Genomic DNA, 17,590 nt, shown 5'->3' on the forward strand with positions numbered 1-17,590 from the left:
GGCGGGCGCCCAGCCAGTCGCCGTCGTAGATCTCGGGGCAGGGCACCCGGGCCAGCAGGCGGGCGAGCTCGGGGGCAGGCAGGCCGGGCGCCAGGCTGCCGTTGCCCAGCACAGTCACCGGCACGGCGGTGCAGAAGGCGCAGAGGAAGCACTTGCCATCGAGCAGCGTGACGGCCACCCAGACGACAGGCGCGATGAGGGCGCGCTGGGCCATGGAGCAGAACATGTAGCGCAGCACGGCCGGGTCCTTGGCGCGGCGTCCCGGCGGCCGCTTCCACTCCTCGGCCAGCATGGACACGTTGTTGTTCATGACCAGGCCCAGCAGGAAGAGCACCAGCGGCGGCGCCAGCAGGATGCCGGCGCTGTAGGCCGCGTTGTAGCCCGGCAGGCACGGGCAGTTGAAGTCGAAGGCCGAGTACATCTGGGCGCTGGCCAGAGCCATGATGCCGCAGATGCCGTTCATGAAGGACTCCTGGTTGGACTGCAGGAACTGGAAGATCATCCGGAACTTGTCCATCGTGTCCCCGCAGCCCGCCGGCCTCCTCCCAGCTCACTGCCGCCTCCACCATGGCCCCTGAGGCCCGCTCTGCCCACTTGGTGCCCACCCCATGGTCCTGCTGGCTGGGACCGGCAGAGCTCAGGTTGCCGTCACTTCCAGGAACCTTCTAGTCAGGTGCTGGCTGAGAGGGCAAAGCCTGCCCAATCCTGGGGTGCAGCCAGGGCTGTGCCCCTCCCCGCCCTGCCCCTCCCAGCTCAGTCTCTCCACAGCCACCTCCGGCACCAGGAAACCGCCAGCAGGGCCCCCCTGAGGGCCAGCTCTGTGGGTGTGGGGGGGGAGGGGAGATGCTGTCTCCAGTGGGGCTGGAGTTGGGGAGTGCCCAGGACTCCGCAGAGGCTTCTGGGCTCCTAGGAGGTGTGTCACTTCCTCGGCCCCCCATTGGGTCTTTCCCCATGCTGTATCTGATCCCAGAGGGCTCGTCCATCAGGTCAGACAATGATGGCAGGGAGGAGTGGGGGTGCAGCGATGGCGGCAGGGTGCTGGTGCTGGGGCCGATGGTGTAGATAGCGTTTCTGTCCACAAGGCAAGGTGCAGCAGAGGACGCCCGGGAGCTGGAGTCATTTGACTTGGGCGGGGCAGGTTGCCTGGGCAGGGTCTGCGGCCTGTGATTGCGGTGCAGGGCCTCACATGTCCCATCTTCCCGATTCTCATGTGTGTGTGTGTGTGTGTGTGTGAGTGTCTGTGATTTGTGGGTGGCAAACTCATGCCTGGCTCTGCCTCCCACTTCTACTCTCCCAGATCAAAAAATGAAGGCAGTGAGGTTTCACATCTGCAGCTTGGGCTTCGGGGGCCTCTGCAGGAACCAGGCCAGGGCCCTCTCCATGGTGCATCAAAGTGTGTGTGTGGGGAGGGGGGTGGCTTAAAGAGCTTTCTTTCATGGGACCAGAAGGTGACGTAATGGTTCTGTTGCTGGACTCCCACATAGTCGACTGTGATTCGAGTCCCGGACCTGGGGGCTTAAAATTCACGCTGGGCACATGTGTGTACATATCCAAGATCCCGAGAGGAGAATGGAGGAGAAGGGATTGTGGCATGGCCATTCCTCCCAGGGAGTGATTTCTCACTTTCCATCTCTCTGTCTTCCCAGTAAGCGCACACTCCCTATAGCAAAGGATCTAAAAACACTCTCTTTCAGCCTGCCACTCTCTGAGAGGTCAGGTCCAATCCAGCCTTACCCAGGCGGCTCATGTCTGTGGTGAGGGGGTGGGTCCGAGCCTGAGGCAGAGCAGGGAAGACATGTCCACGGTGCCCACAGATCCACGTGTCCTCACGTATGTGTCTGTGTGTGCACTCGCTGTGCTTTGGGCGTCTGTGTCTGTTCATGCATGTTTGCATGTAACCATGGCAGCGGGCTTTGTGTTTGCATGTCTCTGTATGCTGGACAAGACCTGGGACTGACCTGAGCTTGCCCTGTGTGGAGCCCTGTGCCAGGCATGGAGGTGCATCACCTCACTGCTAGGAGGTGAGTGCTACTGTTCCCCTTTCACAGAAATGGAACTGAGGTTAAGTTCTTAGTCAAAGAGTACCCAGCTTGCAGATGGAGAATGGGATTCGAACCCAGGCTGGCCCTCTCATAGGGGTGGGAGTAAGCAATGGAGGAAGAATCGAGGAAATGTTTTTGGCTTTTTTCTTCTGGCTAAATCTAGTTTACCTGTCCCACTAGTCAGGGTGAAAACTCTAGTGTGTCTGGGACTAGTAGTTAGCATAATGGCTATGTCACTGGACTCCCACATAGTTGACTGCAGTTCGAGTCCTGGACTTGGTGGCTTAAATTCATGCCGGGCATGTGTGCACGCGTGCCCAAGATCCTGAGAGGAGAATGGAGGAGAAGGGATTGCGGCGTGGCCATCCCCCCTGGGGGGTGATTTCTCGCTTTCTATCTCTCTGTCTCTGTCTGTATGGCGAGCACACACGCCCTATAGCAGAAACCTCTCAAAACAAAACAAAACAAAAAAACTCTAGTGTGTCATGGATAGGATAGGAGTAGGAGTGGACACTGTGACCCTCAGCCATCGGAAGGGGCCTGGGGCAATGGGAGCCCCCAGGCTGGTGGCTCCTGGACGCCCACAGGTGGAGAGCAGGACGAGAGATCCAGGGAAGGAGGTGATTGTCCCTGGGTGTCTGCTGCAATGTCCAAGCTGTTGAAAGAAACATTTGAGGCACGACAACATTTCTATTATAAATTATTTTATTTAACTTATTTATTTATTTTCATTTGACCAGAAAGGGACAGAGAGAGAGAAAGAGAGAGAGAGAGAGAGAAAGTGAGAAAGCAAGCCACCAGGTCTGGGACTCGAACTGCAGTCTGCCATGTGGGAGTCCAGCGCTCTTAACCACCATGCCACCTGCTGGCCCCGAGGCACGATAACGTTTTAAAGACCTAGGAACCAGCAGTTAGCGTAATGGCTATGTCGCTGGACTCCCAAGTAGTCGACCGTGGTTTGCGTCCCGGACCCAGTGGCTTAAAACTCAAGCCGGGTGCATGTGTGTGCGTGCCCAAGATCCCGAGAGAAGAAGGGAGGAAAAGGGATTGCAGCATGGCCATCCCCCCTGGGGGGTGATTTCTCGCTTTCTGTCTCTGTGTCTCTCTCTGTCTGGCGAACGCACGAGCCCTATAGCAAAAAAAAACTCTCCAAAAAAAGAAAAAAGAAAAAGACCTTATTAGAGTAAGGAGCAATGAATGAATTGGAGAACCCCAGACTAAAACAGGTCGTGTTCCAATGGGAAAATGTTGGAGGCAGGTAGTTACTGGGGAAATGCTGAAACAATTTTTTTTTTTTTTTTTTTTTTTTTTTTTTGAGGCGGTGCTCCCTATATGGACCAGTGTCTCCAGACAGAGAGAGTAAGAGAGACAGAAAGTGAGAAATCACCCCCCAGGGGGGATGGCCACGCCTCAATCCCTTCTCCATTCTCCTCCCGGGATTTGGGTATGCACGCACACGTACCTGGCGTGAGTTTAAGCCACCGGATCCTGGACGCGATCCATGGTCGACTACGTGGGAGTCCAACAACATAGCCATTACACCAACTGCTGTTCCCTGAAACAAATGTTTAAAATCCGGTTGGTTTGTAAGTACAAAGTTGCTTTTAAAATGTTTTTCACTGGAATTGGAAAGTCTTTAGTTACATGATCACGTAATACGTAAAACTGTCTCTGACTGCCTGGAGCTAATTTTATTTCTGTCTAATGTAAGCGTTTGTCTGAAATGACCCAAGTTCAGTTTTGCTTCTAGTTGCAGATCAAGCAAGTTTGAGGTCACTTATGAGGCCTAACTGGTTTTGTTTATTCAGGGATTATTCAGACCTCTTCCCCATTTTTTTAAAAAAGGTTTTTGCCATGGGGCATGTGTGCTTGATGGAAAGAGACAGAGAGATACAGTGAGAGAGACAGTGAGAAATCAGCCCCCCAGGGAGAACGGCCATGCCACAATCCCTTCTCCATTCTCCTCTTTGAATTTTGGCATGCATGAACATGTGTCTGGAGTGATTTTCAAAGGCCCAGGTCTGGGACTTGAACTATAGTCGACCATGTGGAAGTCCAGTGCCTAAACCACCATGCTACCCCCTGGTCCTCCTGGTCTCCATTTTAACTTCCTTTTTAAGATTTCGTTAGCACTCACTAGAGATAAATATGTATATATAGAGAGAGAATGAGAAACCACCCCCCCCAGGGGGCACGGCCACACCACAATCCCTTCTCCTCCATTCTCCTCTCGGGATCTTAGGCACACGCACACACGTGCCCGGCGTGAGTTTTAAGCCACCGGGTCCGGGACGCGAACCGCAGTCGACTACGTGGGAGTCCAGCGACATAGCCATTACGCTAACTGCTGGTTCCCCCAGCCTGGTGTGCTTTTCAAGCCAGGACTCAAACATTGATCAGCCATGTGGATGCGGGAGTCCAGTGCGTTAAACCACCTTCCCTTTGACTGAACCCACCTGCAAATTCTAACTGCAACATTATTTAAAAATACTTGGTATAACACAGCTTGGTTGGATTTAAATTTATTATTTTCATTACTGTTAGAATTTTGGTGACAATTGTCTCCGAAAATAAAGGATGAGTATTAGAGACTCTAAATATCATTTGAACTATTACAAACTTGTTTTTGAGAGAGATTTTTGCTGTAGGGTTGTGTGTGGTAGCCAGAGAGACAGAAAGTGAGCCATCAGCCCCCAGGGGGAATGGTCATGCCACAATCCCTTCTCCTCCACCCTCCTCTTAGGATTTTGGGCACACATGCACACTTGCCCAGCGTGAGTTTCAAGCTGCTGGGTCGGGGCTCAAACTGCAGTCGACCTTGTGGGAGTCCAGTGCCTTAACCACTATGCCACCTGCTGGTCTCAAACTGTTATAAAATTTTAAATGGTTGTAAAAACCAGTTGTAAGCTCATCACCTCTTTGGGCCAAGAATTTTTTTTTCTTGTAGATGGAATTTGTTAAACATCCAAAGAGGTTATCATTAAAGACCCTCGAACAGGCATTACCTGTGGTCATTTCACGCAAACAAAGCTGATATGAAAAAGGTGTGCTCGGGACCAGTAGTTAGCATAATGGCTATGTCGCTGGACTCCCACGTAGTCGACTGTGGTTCGAGTCCCGGACCCGGTGGCTTAAAACTCACGCCGGACGCGTGTGTGTGCGTGCCCAAGACCCCGAGAGGAGAATGGAGGAGAAGGGATTGCGGCATGGCCAACCCCCCGGGGGGTGATTTCTCACTTTCTGTCTCTCTGTCTCTGTCTGGCGAGCCCACGTGCCCTATGGCAAAAACCTCTCCAAAAAAAGAAAGAAAAAGGTGTGCTCACGCTTTGTGAAGCACACTCAAGTGTCTCATTTAGAGAAGTCTAGGAGATTTCATTTGGATGTTTTATACAAATTCAGTTTTTACTATCTCTCCAGATAGTCTGTGTCTGTATGCTTCTTATAGTGATTTAAGCTAAGTACAACTCGTTTTCTCGCCGTGTTCTGCACCCGCCCGTTTGCCCTGGTGTCATGCACCCACCTTACATCATCTCTGCACACGGATGTGAAGACACTGGGACCCTCTGCTTCTAAAGGCAGGGACAAGTGCCTAAGAGGGTGGGGGGGTCTCATGAACACCAGCTCAGGCCACTGCGCCGCATGTCCGTGATACAGAGACACAAGGCTGCCTGGAGCGCTTGGATTTCATGTCCCCCGACCTCGCGAGCTGAAATCCTAACCCCTAGTGTGATGGGAGTAGGAGGTGCGGCCTTTGGGAGGTCATAATGTCCTGAGGAAGGAGTCCTCCTAAAAGGGGTTAGTGCCCTTATAAAAGGGACTCCAGAGAACTCTCTCACTGTCTTTTCACCACATGAGGACACAGGGAGAAGAAGGTGGCCATCTTTAACCTAGGAAGAGGCCCTCCCATACCCTGACCCTGCTGGCCACCCTGGTCTTGGACTTCAGCTTCCAGAACTACGAGAAATAAACATGATTTAAACTACCTGGTCTATGGGGTTTTTGTTGTTGTTGTTGTTGTTTGTTTGTTTGTTTGTTTTTACAGCACCCCTATCTACGCCAGGAGGCACCCCTTCACTTACACAGTCCCTCTCCTGGAACACCATTCCCCTCACCGCCACCCAAGTCCTCAGGGCCCTGCTCATTCCCTCATTGTTTCTCTCACTGAATAGTCAAGGTTTTTCTTTTTCTTTTTTTGGAGAGGTTTTTGCTATAGGGCACGTGCGCTTGCCAGGAAGACAGACAGAGAGATAGAAAGGGAGAAATAACCCCCCAGAGGGGATGGCCACTCCGCAATCCCTTCTCCTCCATTCTCCTCTCGGGATCCTGGGCACGCACGCACACGCACCCGGCATGAGTTTAAGCCACCAGGTCCGGGACTCGAACCATGGTCGACTACATGGGAGTCCAGCAACATAGCCATTACGCTAACTGCTGGTCCCAATAGTCAAGGTTTTTCTTAGTGAGAAGCCACTGAGTGGTGAAGATACACCTAACCAGTGACCTGGGTTCAAATCTCCACCCTGCCACATACAGAGACCTTGGGCAGTAATGTAACTCCGGGTGCCCAGCCTTCTCATCTGTGAGACGGGGGTGCAGTGCCTGCCCTCAGTCTGGTAAGACTCAGGGAGCTGACGGGTGGCTGGGTTAGCACAGCGCCTGCACACAGCGGGCACTCAGGAGGTGTGTTCTACACGGTGAGGGTGAGCAGGTGTTAAAGCACCCCAGCTTTAGCAGTGGCTTTGGAAATCTGTGTTAGCCTTCTCTTGCTGTCCCAACAAATACCCATGCTTAGTGGCTTAAAGCAACACCAATATATTCTCTTAAAGATCAGGTGTCAAAAATGCGTCTCGGCAGGGTGAAATCAGGGGTTGGCAGACTGTTCCTTCTGGAAGCTGCAGGGGAGAATCCATGTCCTTGCCTTCTCTAAGTTCTAGAGGACTCCTGCGTTTTCCACCTTAGGATCTTGCATCGCTCCAACCTCTGCTTTCTCCGTCACGGCTCCTTCTCTGACTGCCCTCCTGCCTCCATTTTTTTATAAAGCCATATGGGGCCCGTCCGGATAACCCAGGGTGTCTCCACACGGCAAGTTCCTCAATCACATCACGCCCTTCGGCCCTGGAAGGTAACGTAGTCACAGTGCAGGCCTTTGTACTATTTCTCAGTGGGGGCCTTTAGTGCACCTTGGGTAAGCTTCCTGCCCTCTCCACCTCTCCCTGCAACTCCTGGACGCGGCTGGGTGCAGAGAGAGCAAGTGTCTGCTCCTGCTCAACCTCTTTGGAGCGTGGGGGGCCAACTCACCCGCAAACACGACTGTGGGGCGTGCACCAATACCCTCGCCTCCTGGCAGCCCTCCTAGGGCTGGTGAGTCCCTTCTGGCTTGGAGGAGTCAGGGGGGTCATGAAAAGCAGCATGCAAAGGGGGCCTCTGGGGAGAGTGAGTACCGGACCTTTAGGAAAATGCCCAATTTGCGTGGGAGAGCGTGAGAGTGCTACCCTCAACCAGCACCCAGGGAACACGGCAATGCAGGAGCCAACCGCGAGAGGTGGCCAGTGAGGACAAGTACTGTTAGGTCGTGTTCTCAAAGGCATGAGCTTTTTACCCAAGAAGGACATAGTGATACTCTTTTCTTCACCAGCTGGACCGCTGGGGGCCCTTGTGCTAAATGCCCACGTGTTTCCTTCCATTCCTCACCCCTGTCCTGGGCAGAACTCTGCCCCACCCCCGACCCATCTTCCCCACCCTTTCTCTGCCCCGTGAAGCCATCCTGGAAGCAGGTGTAGCGGGTATTCCTGTCCCACCTCCCCTTCGGCACTCACCCCTCCCTTCCTAAGCCTGCCCGTTGGAAACACCTGGGACTCCCCACCTGAGGGCACTGCTTTCTGGCACTGGGTTATGTATGGCCCTGGGCAAGCTGGGGTGCCCAGTTAGTGCCCATCCAACGACAGTCGGGAGTGGAGAATAAACGTCCATTGTCCTCCCTCTTTCCAGAGCTCCCCAGTGGGACTGGGCTCCAGGCATCTCGAGGGGACCAGCTGGCTCCCCCACTTTGCCGGTTTCCTTCCCTCTCCTGTCTCGCTGCACCTGCTCCTTCTGGGGCTTCCTGTGAGCAACTTCATGTCCTCGTCCCAGGACCTGCTTCTGGGGCATGCCATGTGTCTGGACTGTGGCATCGTGAGATGGGACAACGATCAGTGGATGCCCTAGTGACTGCGTGGAGCAGAGCTCCTTCCACACGCCCTCCTTCCCTGTCCACCTGCCTCCGATTTTGCTCAACGGGAAGTTTCTGTGTTAAGCCATGGACATCTTGGTTTTATTTCGATTGCATTTATTTTTTACATTCTCAGTCTAGCCTGGTGAACAGTGTCTACTAGTTATAGTCCGAGCGAGACTCGCAGGGTCCATTCTGACTTCTACACCTTGAATCTGCCGCGTCTCTCCCCCTGCACCCTAAGCCAAGTCCTACTGGCTCTTGCCGCCTTCCGCTTTTGCATGGGCCCCTACTCCTAGAATGTGGCCAGTGCGATTTTTAAAAATTTACTTATTTAATTTTATGTATTAGTAAGATTTAATTTTCTATAGGGCATGTGCACTCAACAGAGAGAGCGAGAGAAAGCAAGCTGCCAGGTCTGGGGTTCTGACTCGGCCCACTGTGTGGGAGTCCAGCACCTTAACCACTGCACCACCGCTGGCTCCAGTGTGAGCTTTTAAAAGTAAACTTTCTTCTTTTCTTCTTTCCTTCCTTCCTCTCTCTCTCTCTTTTATTATGCCAGAAGGTGCATGCATGTGCGTGAGAGAGAGAAGGCACCCCCCCAACAGGGCCTAGTCACGCCACAATCCTTTTTCTTCCTGTCTCCTGGAAGTCGTTGGGATCCTGGGCACATGCACACATCGGTGTATTTTTTCAAGCCAAGAGGGCCAAGACTTGAGCCTTGTGGGGTCCGACTTCCTCTGCGCAGAGCCCAGCTCCGGCTACAAGGCCAGTCCCGCGAGCAATCACCAGGCTGAGCTGTTGCTTACTGGGTCCCCCTCAGTGGCCAACTTCCCGCATCCTTACCAGGGCCCACTTGACCCCGTGAGAGCTGGCACTGGGCCACGCCCCTCCCAGAGTCACCCTCCAGCTCCCTAGCCGCTCTCAGTTCCTCCAACAGGACAAGTCCCTCCCCGTGTCAGGGCCTTTGCACAGTCTCCAATGGTCGTCCTCTTCCCCTGAGGAAGGCCTGCCCACCTTGAGCTCTCTGTTTCTGGCTCCTTCTCTACAGAGGCCTTCCCCAGCCCTCAGCTCAGCTGCTCCGGCCGACATCCCTGCGTGCCCGTCCCCTGCACTGAGCCGATCACGATCTTAGCTACTTGAGGGAGGAGCTTATTTACTATCTGCGGCTCCCACTGGACCGTAACGGCTACAGGCCCACGTCGGATAGCCCATCACTGTATCCCCGGCCAGAACGGCGTGCTTGGAACACGACGGATGTTTAGTTAGTAAGTGCTGCGTGATGACGCGGAATAAATGAATAAGAGGGAAAGTCAGTCTCGGGCCAAGATAAACTTGTAGGGAGGAAGAATTCAGACAGACAGGAGACAGTATTTGCCATGTTGGTTCTGGGCTTCCCACCAGGCTGAAGTTCTATGAGAAGAGTGGGAGGGCTAAAGCCTGGTGGGTAGTCACAGCTCACGGCCATGGAAACCCAATGTCACCTCTGCTTTGCCACCACTCGCCACCCCAGGCCATCTTCCACTGGCTTCTCTAGACTTTCAGGGGTGCTCCTCATCCCACAGCCCTCAGGGTCCCCTGTCAGAGCCCATCAAGCCCAGGCAAGGAAAGGTCTTCTCACCTGGCCTCAAAGGGTGGGTGGACCTGGGCGCTCTGCAGAGAAGGCCCTCACTTTCCATGAGTCCATCACAAGTGGAAGCTCGTTAGTGTAGACACAGTCGCAGCCCGGGGCCAGGATTCTTCCCTGCACAGAGATGTTGACGGTCTCTCCCACATGAGTGTTGTAAGTTGGGGCAGGCTTTGAACCCCACAGATCCCCACAGAGATCCGCAAACCTGCTTGGTGTGGACCACCTCCCTGGGTGAGCAGTCCCCTGCCCTGGGAAGTTGCCACTAAGCCATGATTTCCCTTCAGTCTTCCTCATCATGGGTCTCTCGAAAACACTGCATTTGTGGGGCTGGTAGGTGGTGCGCTGGTTAGGGCTCTGCACTCCCACATGGCTGACCGCAATTCAAGTCCTGGACCTGGCGGCTTGCTTTCTCGCTTTCTCTCTCTGTCCATCTCTGGTCAAATTTAAATAAATGCATAAGTAAAGTTAAGTAAAGTATTTCTTTAAAAAACAAAACACTGGATTCGTTGCTCCTCCTTCCTCCATCTTGGAGTTCTCTCCCTCCTCTCCTGCCTGCTTTGTGGGACTCGCCTCTGTGAATCTTCTTCCCTCCCCTTTGCTGCTTCCTCTTCTCATTCAGGCCCTCTCTCGATGGCCCCATCTGTTCCCACAGGTGCAGACACCCCTGCCACGTGGGTGGACCCCAGATGCCACCCTTCCTCCTGGCCTTGCCTCCAAGCCCTTCTCTCACCCCAGCTGCCTGCAGGGTAAAGTCCAAGTCCCGATCTCACCCCTCCCGGCTCCCACCACCTTTCCCTCCTCGTGCAGACCTGGTAGAGTTGGAGACACAGCTGCCCAGGCCACGCAAGCAGGAGGCTTGCACAGCCAAAGCCCTCGCGCCGGGTCCCACATATAGGACGGGTCAGGAGGGCTGCAGCCCAGACCTGGCTGACACTTGAGTAATGAGCTTGGGCCCACAAAGGCTGTTTCTGGGCAGGGAGGGCCTTTAGGAGGCAGGCGGGAGCCTCCTCCCAAGTCCTTTGCGCCTGCTCCAGGCATCGGACAGGGGTACGAACAAATGGCAGCACAGACGACCATGGCCAAAAGGCTCTGTAGTTTGAACCCATATCATCTGGGGAGTCAAGGGGTGGCAGGTGCACTTGGAGGCTGTCAGGGCAGGAGATCCGGTGCAGGACTCAGGGCCTCACCTGGCGGGACCCTCAGCCCTCTGGTCTGTAACTCTGCCTGGCTGTTTACCTCCTCACCTCCTGCTCTCCCCTTCCAGACTCAGAGCTCCGTTTGACAGGAGTTGTGGGCCCTGCTCTCTGGGCACTCGAGGCCTTCAGTAAGTAGCTGCCGAAGGGGCCGATGAAGCGTTCTCTGCCACTCGCCCAGCTCAGCACCATCGCTCTCACTGTTTCCTTCCTGGAAGAGCTCTGTGCCCCCGACTCCCATCTCCTTTGCCACATGTCAAAACCCTCCCCGCCTGGGGCCAGGAGGTGGCATGGTGTTAAGGTGCTGGACTCCCACATGGCCGAACATAGTTTGAGCCCTGGACATGGCAGCTTGTTTCCCACTTTCCCTCTCTCTCTGGTGAGTGTTAGTGCCCTGTAGCAAATTAGATAATAATAATAATACAAAATAAAATTAAATAAATGATTCTAAAAACCAACCAAACACAAACCCTCCCCACCTGTTTGTTTGTTTTTGGAGAGGTTTTTGCTATAGGGCGCATGTGCTTGCCAGAAAGACAGAAAGAAACAGAGAGATAAAAAGCGAGTAACCACCCCCAGGGGGGATGGTCATGCCGCAATCCCTTCTCCTCCATTCCCCTCTCGGGATCTTGGGCACGCACGCACACGCGCCCGGTGTGAGTTTAAGCCACTGGGTCTGGAACTCAAACCGTGGTCAAATACATGGGAGTCCAGCGACATAGCCATTACGCCAACTGCTGGTCCTCCTCCCCACCTTTAAGACCTATTCAATGGCACCTCCACTGTGAAGCCTGCCCTGACCCTCCCGCTTGGAGCTTTCTTGTCCCATGTCTCTGTGGTACATAGCCTGCCTCTAGGCTGTCACTACACTCTTTGCTTTGGATTACGGTTTCTGTACCACTGTGTCTCTCACAGGAGAGAGAGTCCTCTCTCTTCCCTAGCCCAGGCATAGCCCATTTTCTGCAGAAGGTGCTCGGTAAGGAAAGTGTTGACGGCAGTGAGTGACTTTTTTGCTGCTTCCCTCGGCCAAAAGAATGGTCCCTGAGCTTCCCTTCCCCAGACTAGGAGCTGGCCCCTGAAGATGGGGCCATCTGCTGGGCCTCTCTTCCCTCTCCCAGCCCAATCACTGCTAATACTTTGCCTAAATGGTGACTCACCCTACATGTTTTAGCCATTTGCATGGCCCAACCACAGGCAGCCGGTGGGAGAAGGATGAGCTACAGGAAGTTTCCGGTCTCACAGGGTCCCTTGGCAGAGCTCAGGAGAGCAGAGATGGGCTGATAGAGGGGGCTGGGCTCCAGGGCCATCCAGGCCTGCTCTACCCTGTCCCGAGGCCCTAAGGAAGTAGGAAAGCATGGGGTGAAGCCAGGTCTGCACATTTGTGGCCACCATCTGTGCTGATTGGAGGCAACGTGTGTGTGTGTGTGTGTGTGTGTGTGTGAGTCATCAGGGAGGGGCAGAGGCCCAGATGCACTCAAAGGTCAGATCTTCCCCAAGCCCTTCCTGTTTGCGCTGTCAGAGATCGAGTGGCAGTTTTTTTTCCAGCCAATGGAACACTGGTGTTTGAGGGCTCTGTCCCTGAGCAAGACCCCACACCCAGACAGGCCTGCAGAAATCCTCTCCCGGGTGCCAACCTCTTGCTAAAGGAAGCAGGCAGGTACCTTGGGAAGGGGGAAGTCTTAGGGATTATGAACTCAAGAGTAGACTGAGGAGGTGGGGATGGTGATGAGGTTAGAGGACAGCACCTGCCAGCTGGACCGAGAAAGGAGGCTTGACTGAGGCTGGATCAGGCGGGCTGCTCAGCCTTGGTCAGCTAGAAACAGAATGGGTGGGACTTAGGGAAGGGCAAGCCACGGGAGGAAGGGCAGCCCCTTTGACATTCAAACACAAAAAGATCCACTCAACAGGAAAATATACATCTGTTTGTCTGTCTTAGTCAGCAAGAGGCACTAACTAGTGCTTTCAAGAGCTACTCAACAGGCAGAGCTTACTAGAACGTATGGTGAGAACTTTGTAAAACTGCAGGAAACCCAACAAGAGCGTTGGAAACAAATACACAAACAGAATCGACTAATACACAAACAGGACTAATACCGTGGTCTACTGAAGACTCAGAGCCAGGCCTCCTGGGATCTAATTTCAACTCTCACACAGGGGATCGTGGTCAACTAAACCTCTTCTGTCCAGTTTTCTCTTCTTAGAAATGGGACAATTAGGACTAGCAGGTTGCATGGAGTTTAATGTGCTGGATCCCACATGGCCAACTGCATGGTTCAAGTCCTGGACCTGGAGGCTCGAAAACCACGCTGGGTGTATGTGTGTGCATGCCCCAAATCCCAAGAAAATGGAGGAGAAAGAATCGCAGCATGCCCATATCCTCTGGGGGTGATTTCTCACTTTCCCTCTCTCTGTCTCTGTGTATGTGTGTCCCTTTGGTGAGTGCATGTGTCCTATAGGCAAAAAAGAAAAAAAAAAAGAAGAAGAAGAAGAAATGGTGCAAACAATCTTATCTACAGCATCAGGGTTTCAGGAGAACGAAATGAGCTAATTTAAGTGAAGAACTGTAACAAGCGCCATATGAGCATGTGCTGCTATTATTACGATTATTTAGAATCTGGACGTCCAGAACCTATAACAACCCAAAGTCTGGCCCGCGGCCCAGAAGCATCAGTACCACTTGGAGCTTGTTAGAAACACAGACTCTCAGGCTCAGCCCTGAATGCACTGAGCGGGAATCTGCGTTTAACAGAGCCCAGGTGAACCGAGCCCACGTGGAGGTTTGGGAAGCACATAGGAGGCCCTACCAGGAAGCAGGCCAAGACTGGACTAGGGAAGGAGTCCGACAAGGTTAGACTGCCCTGTCTCAGGGTGCCCTCTGTCTGAAAAGCCCTGGGACCCTCGTCCACGGGCATTCACGTGGGAGCACAGCTACTATTCAAGCCAGCTGGGGTCCCTAAACATCGGTGTGCTGGGACGGCCTGGTGCTCGGGGCCACTGTAGAAGTGCGGTGGCTAAGGCCACCTTCCCAGGGCCTAGGGGATGCAGCAAGGTCGAGAGGCGGTTTGCTGGAGTACCAGATGCTTAGGAGACGGTCCACCTGCTCCTGGCTGGAGATTGCGCGCAGGTAGGCCTTCCCACTTCCACCCTCCAGGTCCCCTGGGGGCTCAGGTGTCCCCGGGGGCTCCGGGTTCTTGCCCGTAGTGTCCCTGCGCAGCCCCCGCGCCCGCAGCTCGCTCTGCATGCTGGCGAAGAAGTGCAGCACGCAGCGGTGGGCGAAGTCGCGCGCATGCTCGCAGCACGTCTCGTCGAACAGCTTCTGCTCCAGGTCTACGTAGTTGCTCCAGTATCTGCGCTGCAGGAAGACTGTCTGGTCAAAGCAGGGTCTCAGGCAGCGGGCCAGGAAGGCTGCTATGATCAGCAGCAGGGTGAGGCTCCAGCCGATGGCCTGGAGGTGGGGACACAGGAGGTTAGCTGTGAGTGGGTACAGGTGCTGGAAGGGGGGCAGGGGCTCCGAGGGCCCTCCCTTTACTTACCCCTCTGTCCTTCTTAACAGGTGCTCCGAAGTCCCTCCCTTTACTTACCCCTCTGTCCTTCTTAAATCTATCCATCTTTCCATGAAGTCCTCCTTCCTCCAGCCATCATCCTTCCATCCTCCTATCCATCGATCTGTCCTCTTTTCTCATCTGTTCTTTCATCCAACCATCTACCCATCCAATCATCCAGCCTCTCACCTGACTATGCATCTGTCACCTTTCCACCCAGCCATCCTCCCAGCCGTCCTTTCATCTGCCCATCATCCACTCCGTAGGCCCCATCTGGCCTCCCACCCAACACGCATGCTTCCTTCCGGTGACCTATCTAATCGCCCATCCAACCTCTCTTCTGTTACCCAGTCCTTCGTCCAGCCCCGTGGGTGCTTATCCATTCATCCCTCCTCTATGCACCATCCAGCCTGCACCGTGCGAGCGGACCGTGGTAGGCACGGGGCACCGGCCTTTGCTCGCACGGAGCTCTCTGCTTTAGTGAAGGAAGCAGATCTGGAGGTGGTGACTGCTATGCACCATCAGGAGGGCTGAGCAGGGGGCCATGGGGGCTCAGAGGAGGGAACCACACCTGAGCTTGAGGGCTCAAGGGGCAGCAACGTTTGGTCTGAGACCTGAAATGTGAGTAACATACGGAATGTGTTCAGGAACAACGTTCAGGTCAAGAGTGAGGAGAAACTGGATCATTCCATAAGGCCGGAGCCCAGACCGCTCCTCCTTCCTAAGCTGTCAACTCTTCAGTGTCCAGCCTAAGACCTGGAGCTGTGTGCTCTGGAGCAGAGAAGTGACTTCTCTAAACCACGCAGACACATTCGAATCCTCATCATGGATACTGGTTCCACCATTTGGGTGTCCACGAGACCCCACCCGCTAAGGTTTTTTTTTTTTTTTTTTGTGAGAGTTTTTTGCTATAGGGCGCGTGTGCTCACCAGACAGACAGAGAGAGACAGAGAGACAGAAAGCGAGAAATCACCCCCCAGAGGGGATGGCCACGCCACAATCCCTTCTCCTCCATTCTCCTCTCGGGATCTTGGGCACGCACACGCACGCACCCAGTGGGAGTTTAAGCCGCTGGGTCCGGGACGCAAACCGCAGTCGACTACGTGGGAGTCCAGTGACAGAGCCATTACACTAACTGCTGGTCCCCCTCGCTAAATTTAAGGTGCCTATTTTACACACTAATAGCAGAAACCAAACACCGCACTACACTTGGTGACTGACAGCTCGCAGCTGGATCAGGATTCAAACCCTGGTCTGACTGTGGCATCTGCATTCTTCCCACTGAACTTAGAGAACCCAGAATGTTGAAGCCCAGGGCAGAAGTCCCCCTTTATTTTGCAGTAGAAACCGAGGCCCAGAGGGGCAGCGCCATGGTTGAGGTCACACGTAGCGTGACCTGAGCACCAGCCTGCTCTCTGCTGTGCCACAGGCCTGCATGTGCCGTGAGCCAGCCCAGCCCCCAGCGGCGAGGTTGTGAATTTCTTATCTGTAGCCCCGCTGGTCCTCTGTGTGGTGGGGCCATATGAATACTTCCTGGTGGACACGGCTTAGCACTGGGGCTCTGGGAGGGGTAGTGGTGGAATCTGGCATCTGGACTGGGGCAGGACTGGGGTTTGCCCTCAGGATCTTGGAACCGGTGCCCTGGGAGAGTCGGGCATCTGGGGAGATACTGTGCTGGCAGGAGGAGGTTAAGAAGAGTAATGAGGGACCAGCAGATGGCATAATGGTTACGTCGCTGGACTCCTATGGAGTTGACTGCGGTTCGAGTCCTGGAACCAGTGGCTTCAAACTCACGCTGGGCGCTAGTGCCTGTGTGCTCAAAATCCCAAGAGGAGAATGGAGGGGAGGGATTGTGGCATGGCCATCCTGCTGAGGGGTGATTTCTCATTTTCTGTCTCTCTGGTGAGCACATGTGCCTATAGCAAAAATCTCTCTAAAAGAAAAGAAGAGTAATGATACCCTGATTCAGATCCCTCCCTGCCTCTCACAAGCTGTGTGACTGTGGCCTTGTGAGCTAAACACTCAGAGCCTTAGTTTCCTCACCTGAAAAATGGAATGATAATGATTACCTCCATCGCGTATGGTCGGCCCGAGAATGAAGTGAAGCAATGTAAATAAAATGCTGAACACAAGGACCGACACGCGAGGGCTCGGTAGCGGCACTCAGCATTCTTTCTTGTAGCTGGGAGAAGCGTGCGCACCGGGTGGGGGCGAGGCCAAGCAGTATAGCTCCAGCTCTCCCGCCACGCGGTATCCCGGGGAAGGGCCGGGCTGGCTCCGTGCTGTCTCTGTGCTGTGGTAAGCCAGCGATGAAGCCCCCCACTATCCCACATGTGGGCCACACTCTGGAGCTCCCCATAAACTCCCTATTCAGCTGCGTCCCCAGCACAGGGGAGGATCCTCAAGAAATCATTTGTATCGCTCCACTCCCACCCCAACCAGTGCAGGGCATTCGGGAGGGCCCAGGGCTGGAGGAGGACCCCCGGTTACCTGGGACAGGCACCGCAGGTAGCGAGACACGGCCTTTCGAGCAGGGCTGTCCCTCACCAGCTCATCCTCCTTGCAGGGCACCTTGGCCAGGAATTGCTGCACCTGGCTAGGGGTCATGTTGGCGAAATCCAGAAACTTCTCAGGGTCCACGGAGCTGCTGAAGGCACATATGAAGCACTTCCCGTCAAGGAGGGCCAGCAGGATCCAGACCAGAGGGGCAGCCAGCGCTCTCTGCAGCACGGAGGAGCACATGTACCTGGGAGCCGGGGAAAGAGGAGCCATAAGAGAAAGCAGAATCCAGCCGCAGCAGGAAGGCCACTGGGGAGACGCAAGGGTGGCCTTCCAGGAGGGCTGGGAAATGCCAAGCAGGGTCACATCAAAGGGCGACCGCAGCACCCAGTGTACTGTTCTCAGTAGCAGAAGGCAGGGAGGAGGGAGTGCTGGGAGCTCTGGGAACCCCAGGCCTGGAACGCCCAATTCCTGCT

General features: G+C 54.4%; 2 protein-coding genes across 2 annotated transcripts in view; both read right to left on the reverse strand.

Moving 5' to 3' along the window:
• Positions 1-626, reverse strand: part of CALHM1 (calcium homeostasis modulator 1) — a 4,039-nt gene extending 3,413 nt beyond the window's left edge. Inside the window, exon 1 of the mRNA XM_006166396.2 lies at positions 1-626. This exon is cut by the window's left edge and continues 15 nt beyond it. Within this exon, the coding sequence (XP_006166458.1) occupies positions 1-517 (517 nt within the window). The 5' untranslated portion in view covers positions 518-626.
• Positions 627-14,026: 13,400 nt separating this feature from the next.
• Positions 14,027-17,590, reverse strand: part of CALHM3 (calcium homeostasis modulator 3) — a 6,176-nt gene continuing 2,612 nt past the window's right edge. Inside the window, exons 2-3 of the mRNA XM_006166397.1 lie at positions 17,106-17,361; positions 14,027-14,518 (exon numbers count right to left, since the gene is read on the reverse strand). Of these exons, the coding sequence (XP_006166459.1) occupies positions 14,027-14,518; positions 17,106-17,361 (748 nt within the window). The remainder of the gene's footprint in view (positions 14,519-17,105; positions 17,362-17,590) is intronic.

The sequence above is a fragment of the Tupaia chinensis genome, unplaced genomic scaffold (assembly GCF_000334495.1).
Source record: "Tupaia chinensis unplaced genomic scaffold, TupChi_1.0 Scaffold144255_1, whole genome shotgun sequence".
Lineage (NCBI taxonomy): Eukaryota > Metazoa > Chordata > Mammalia > Scandentia > Tupaiidae > Tupaia > Tupaia belangeri.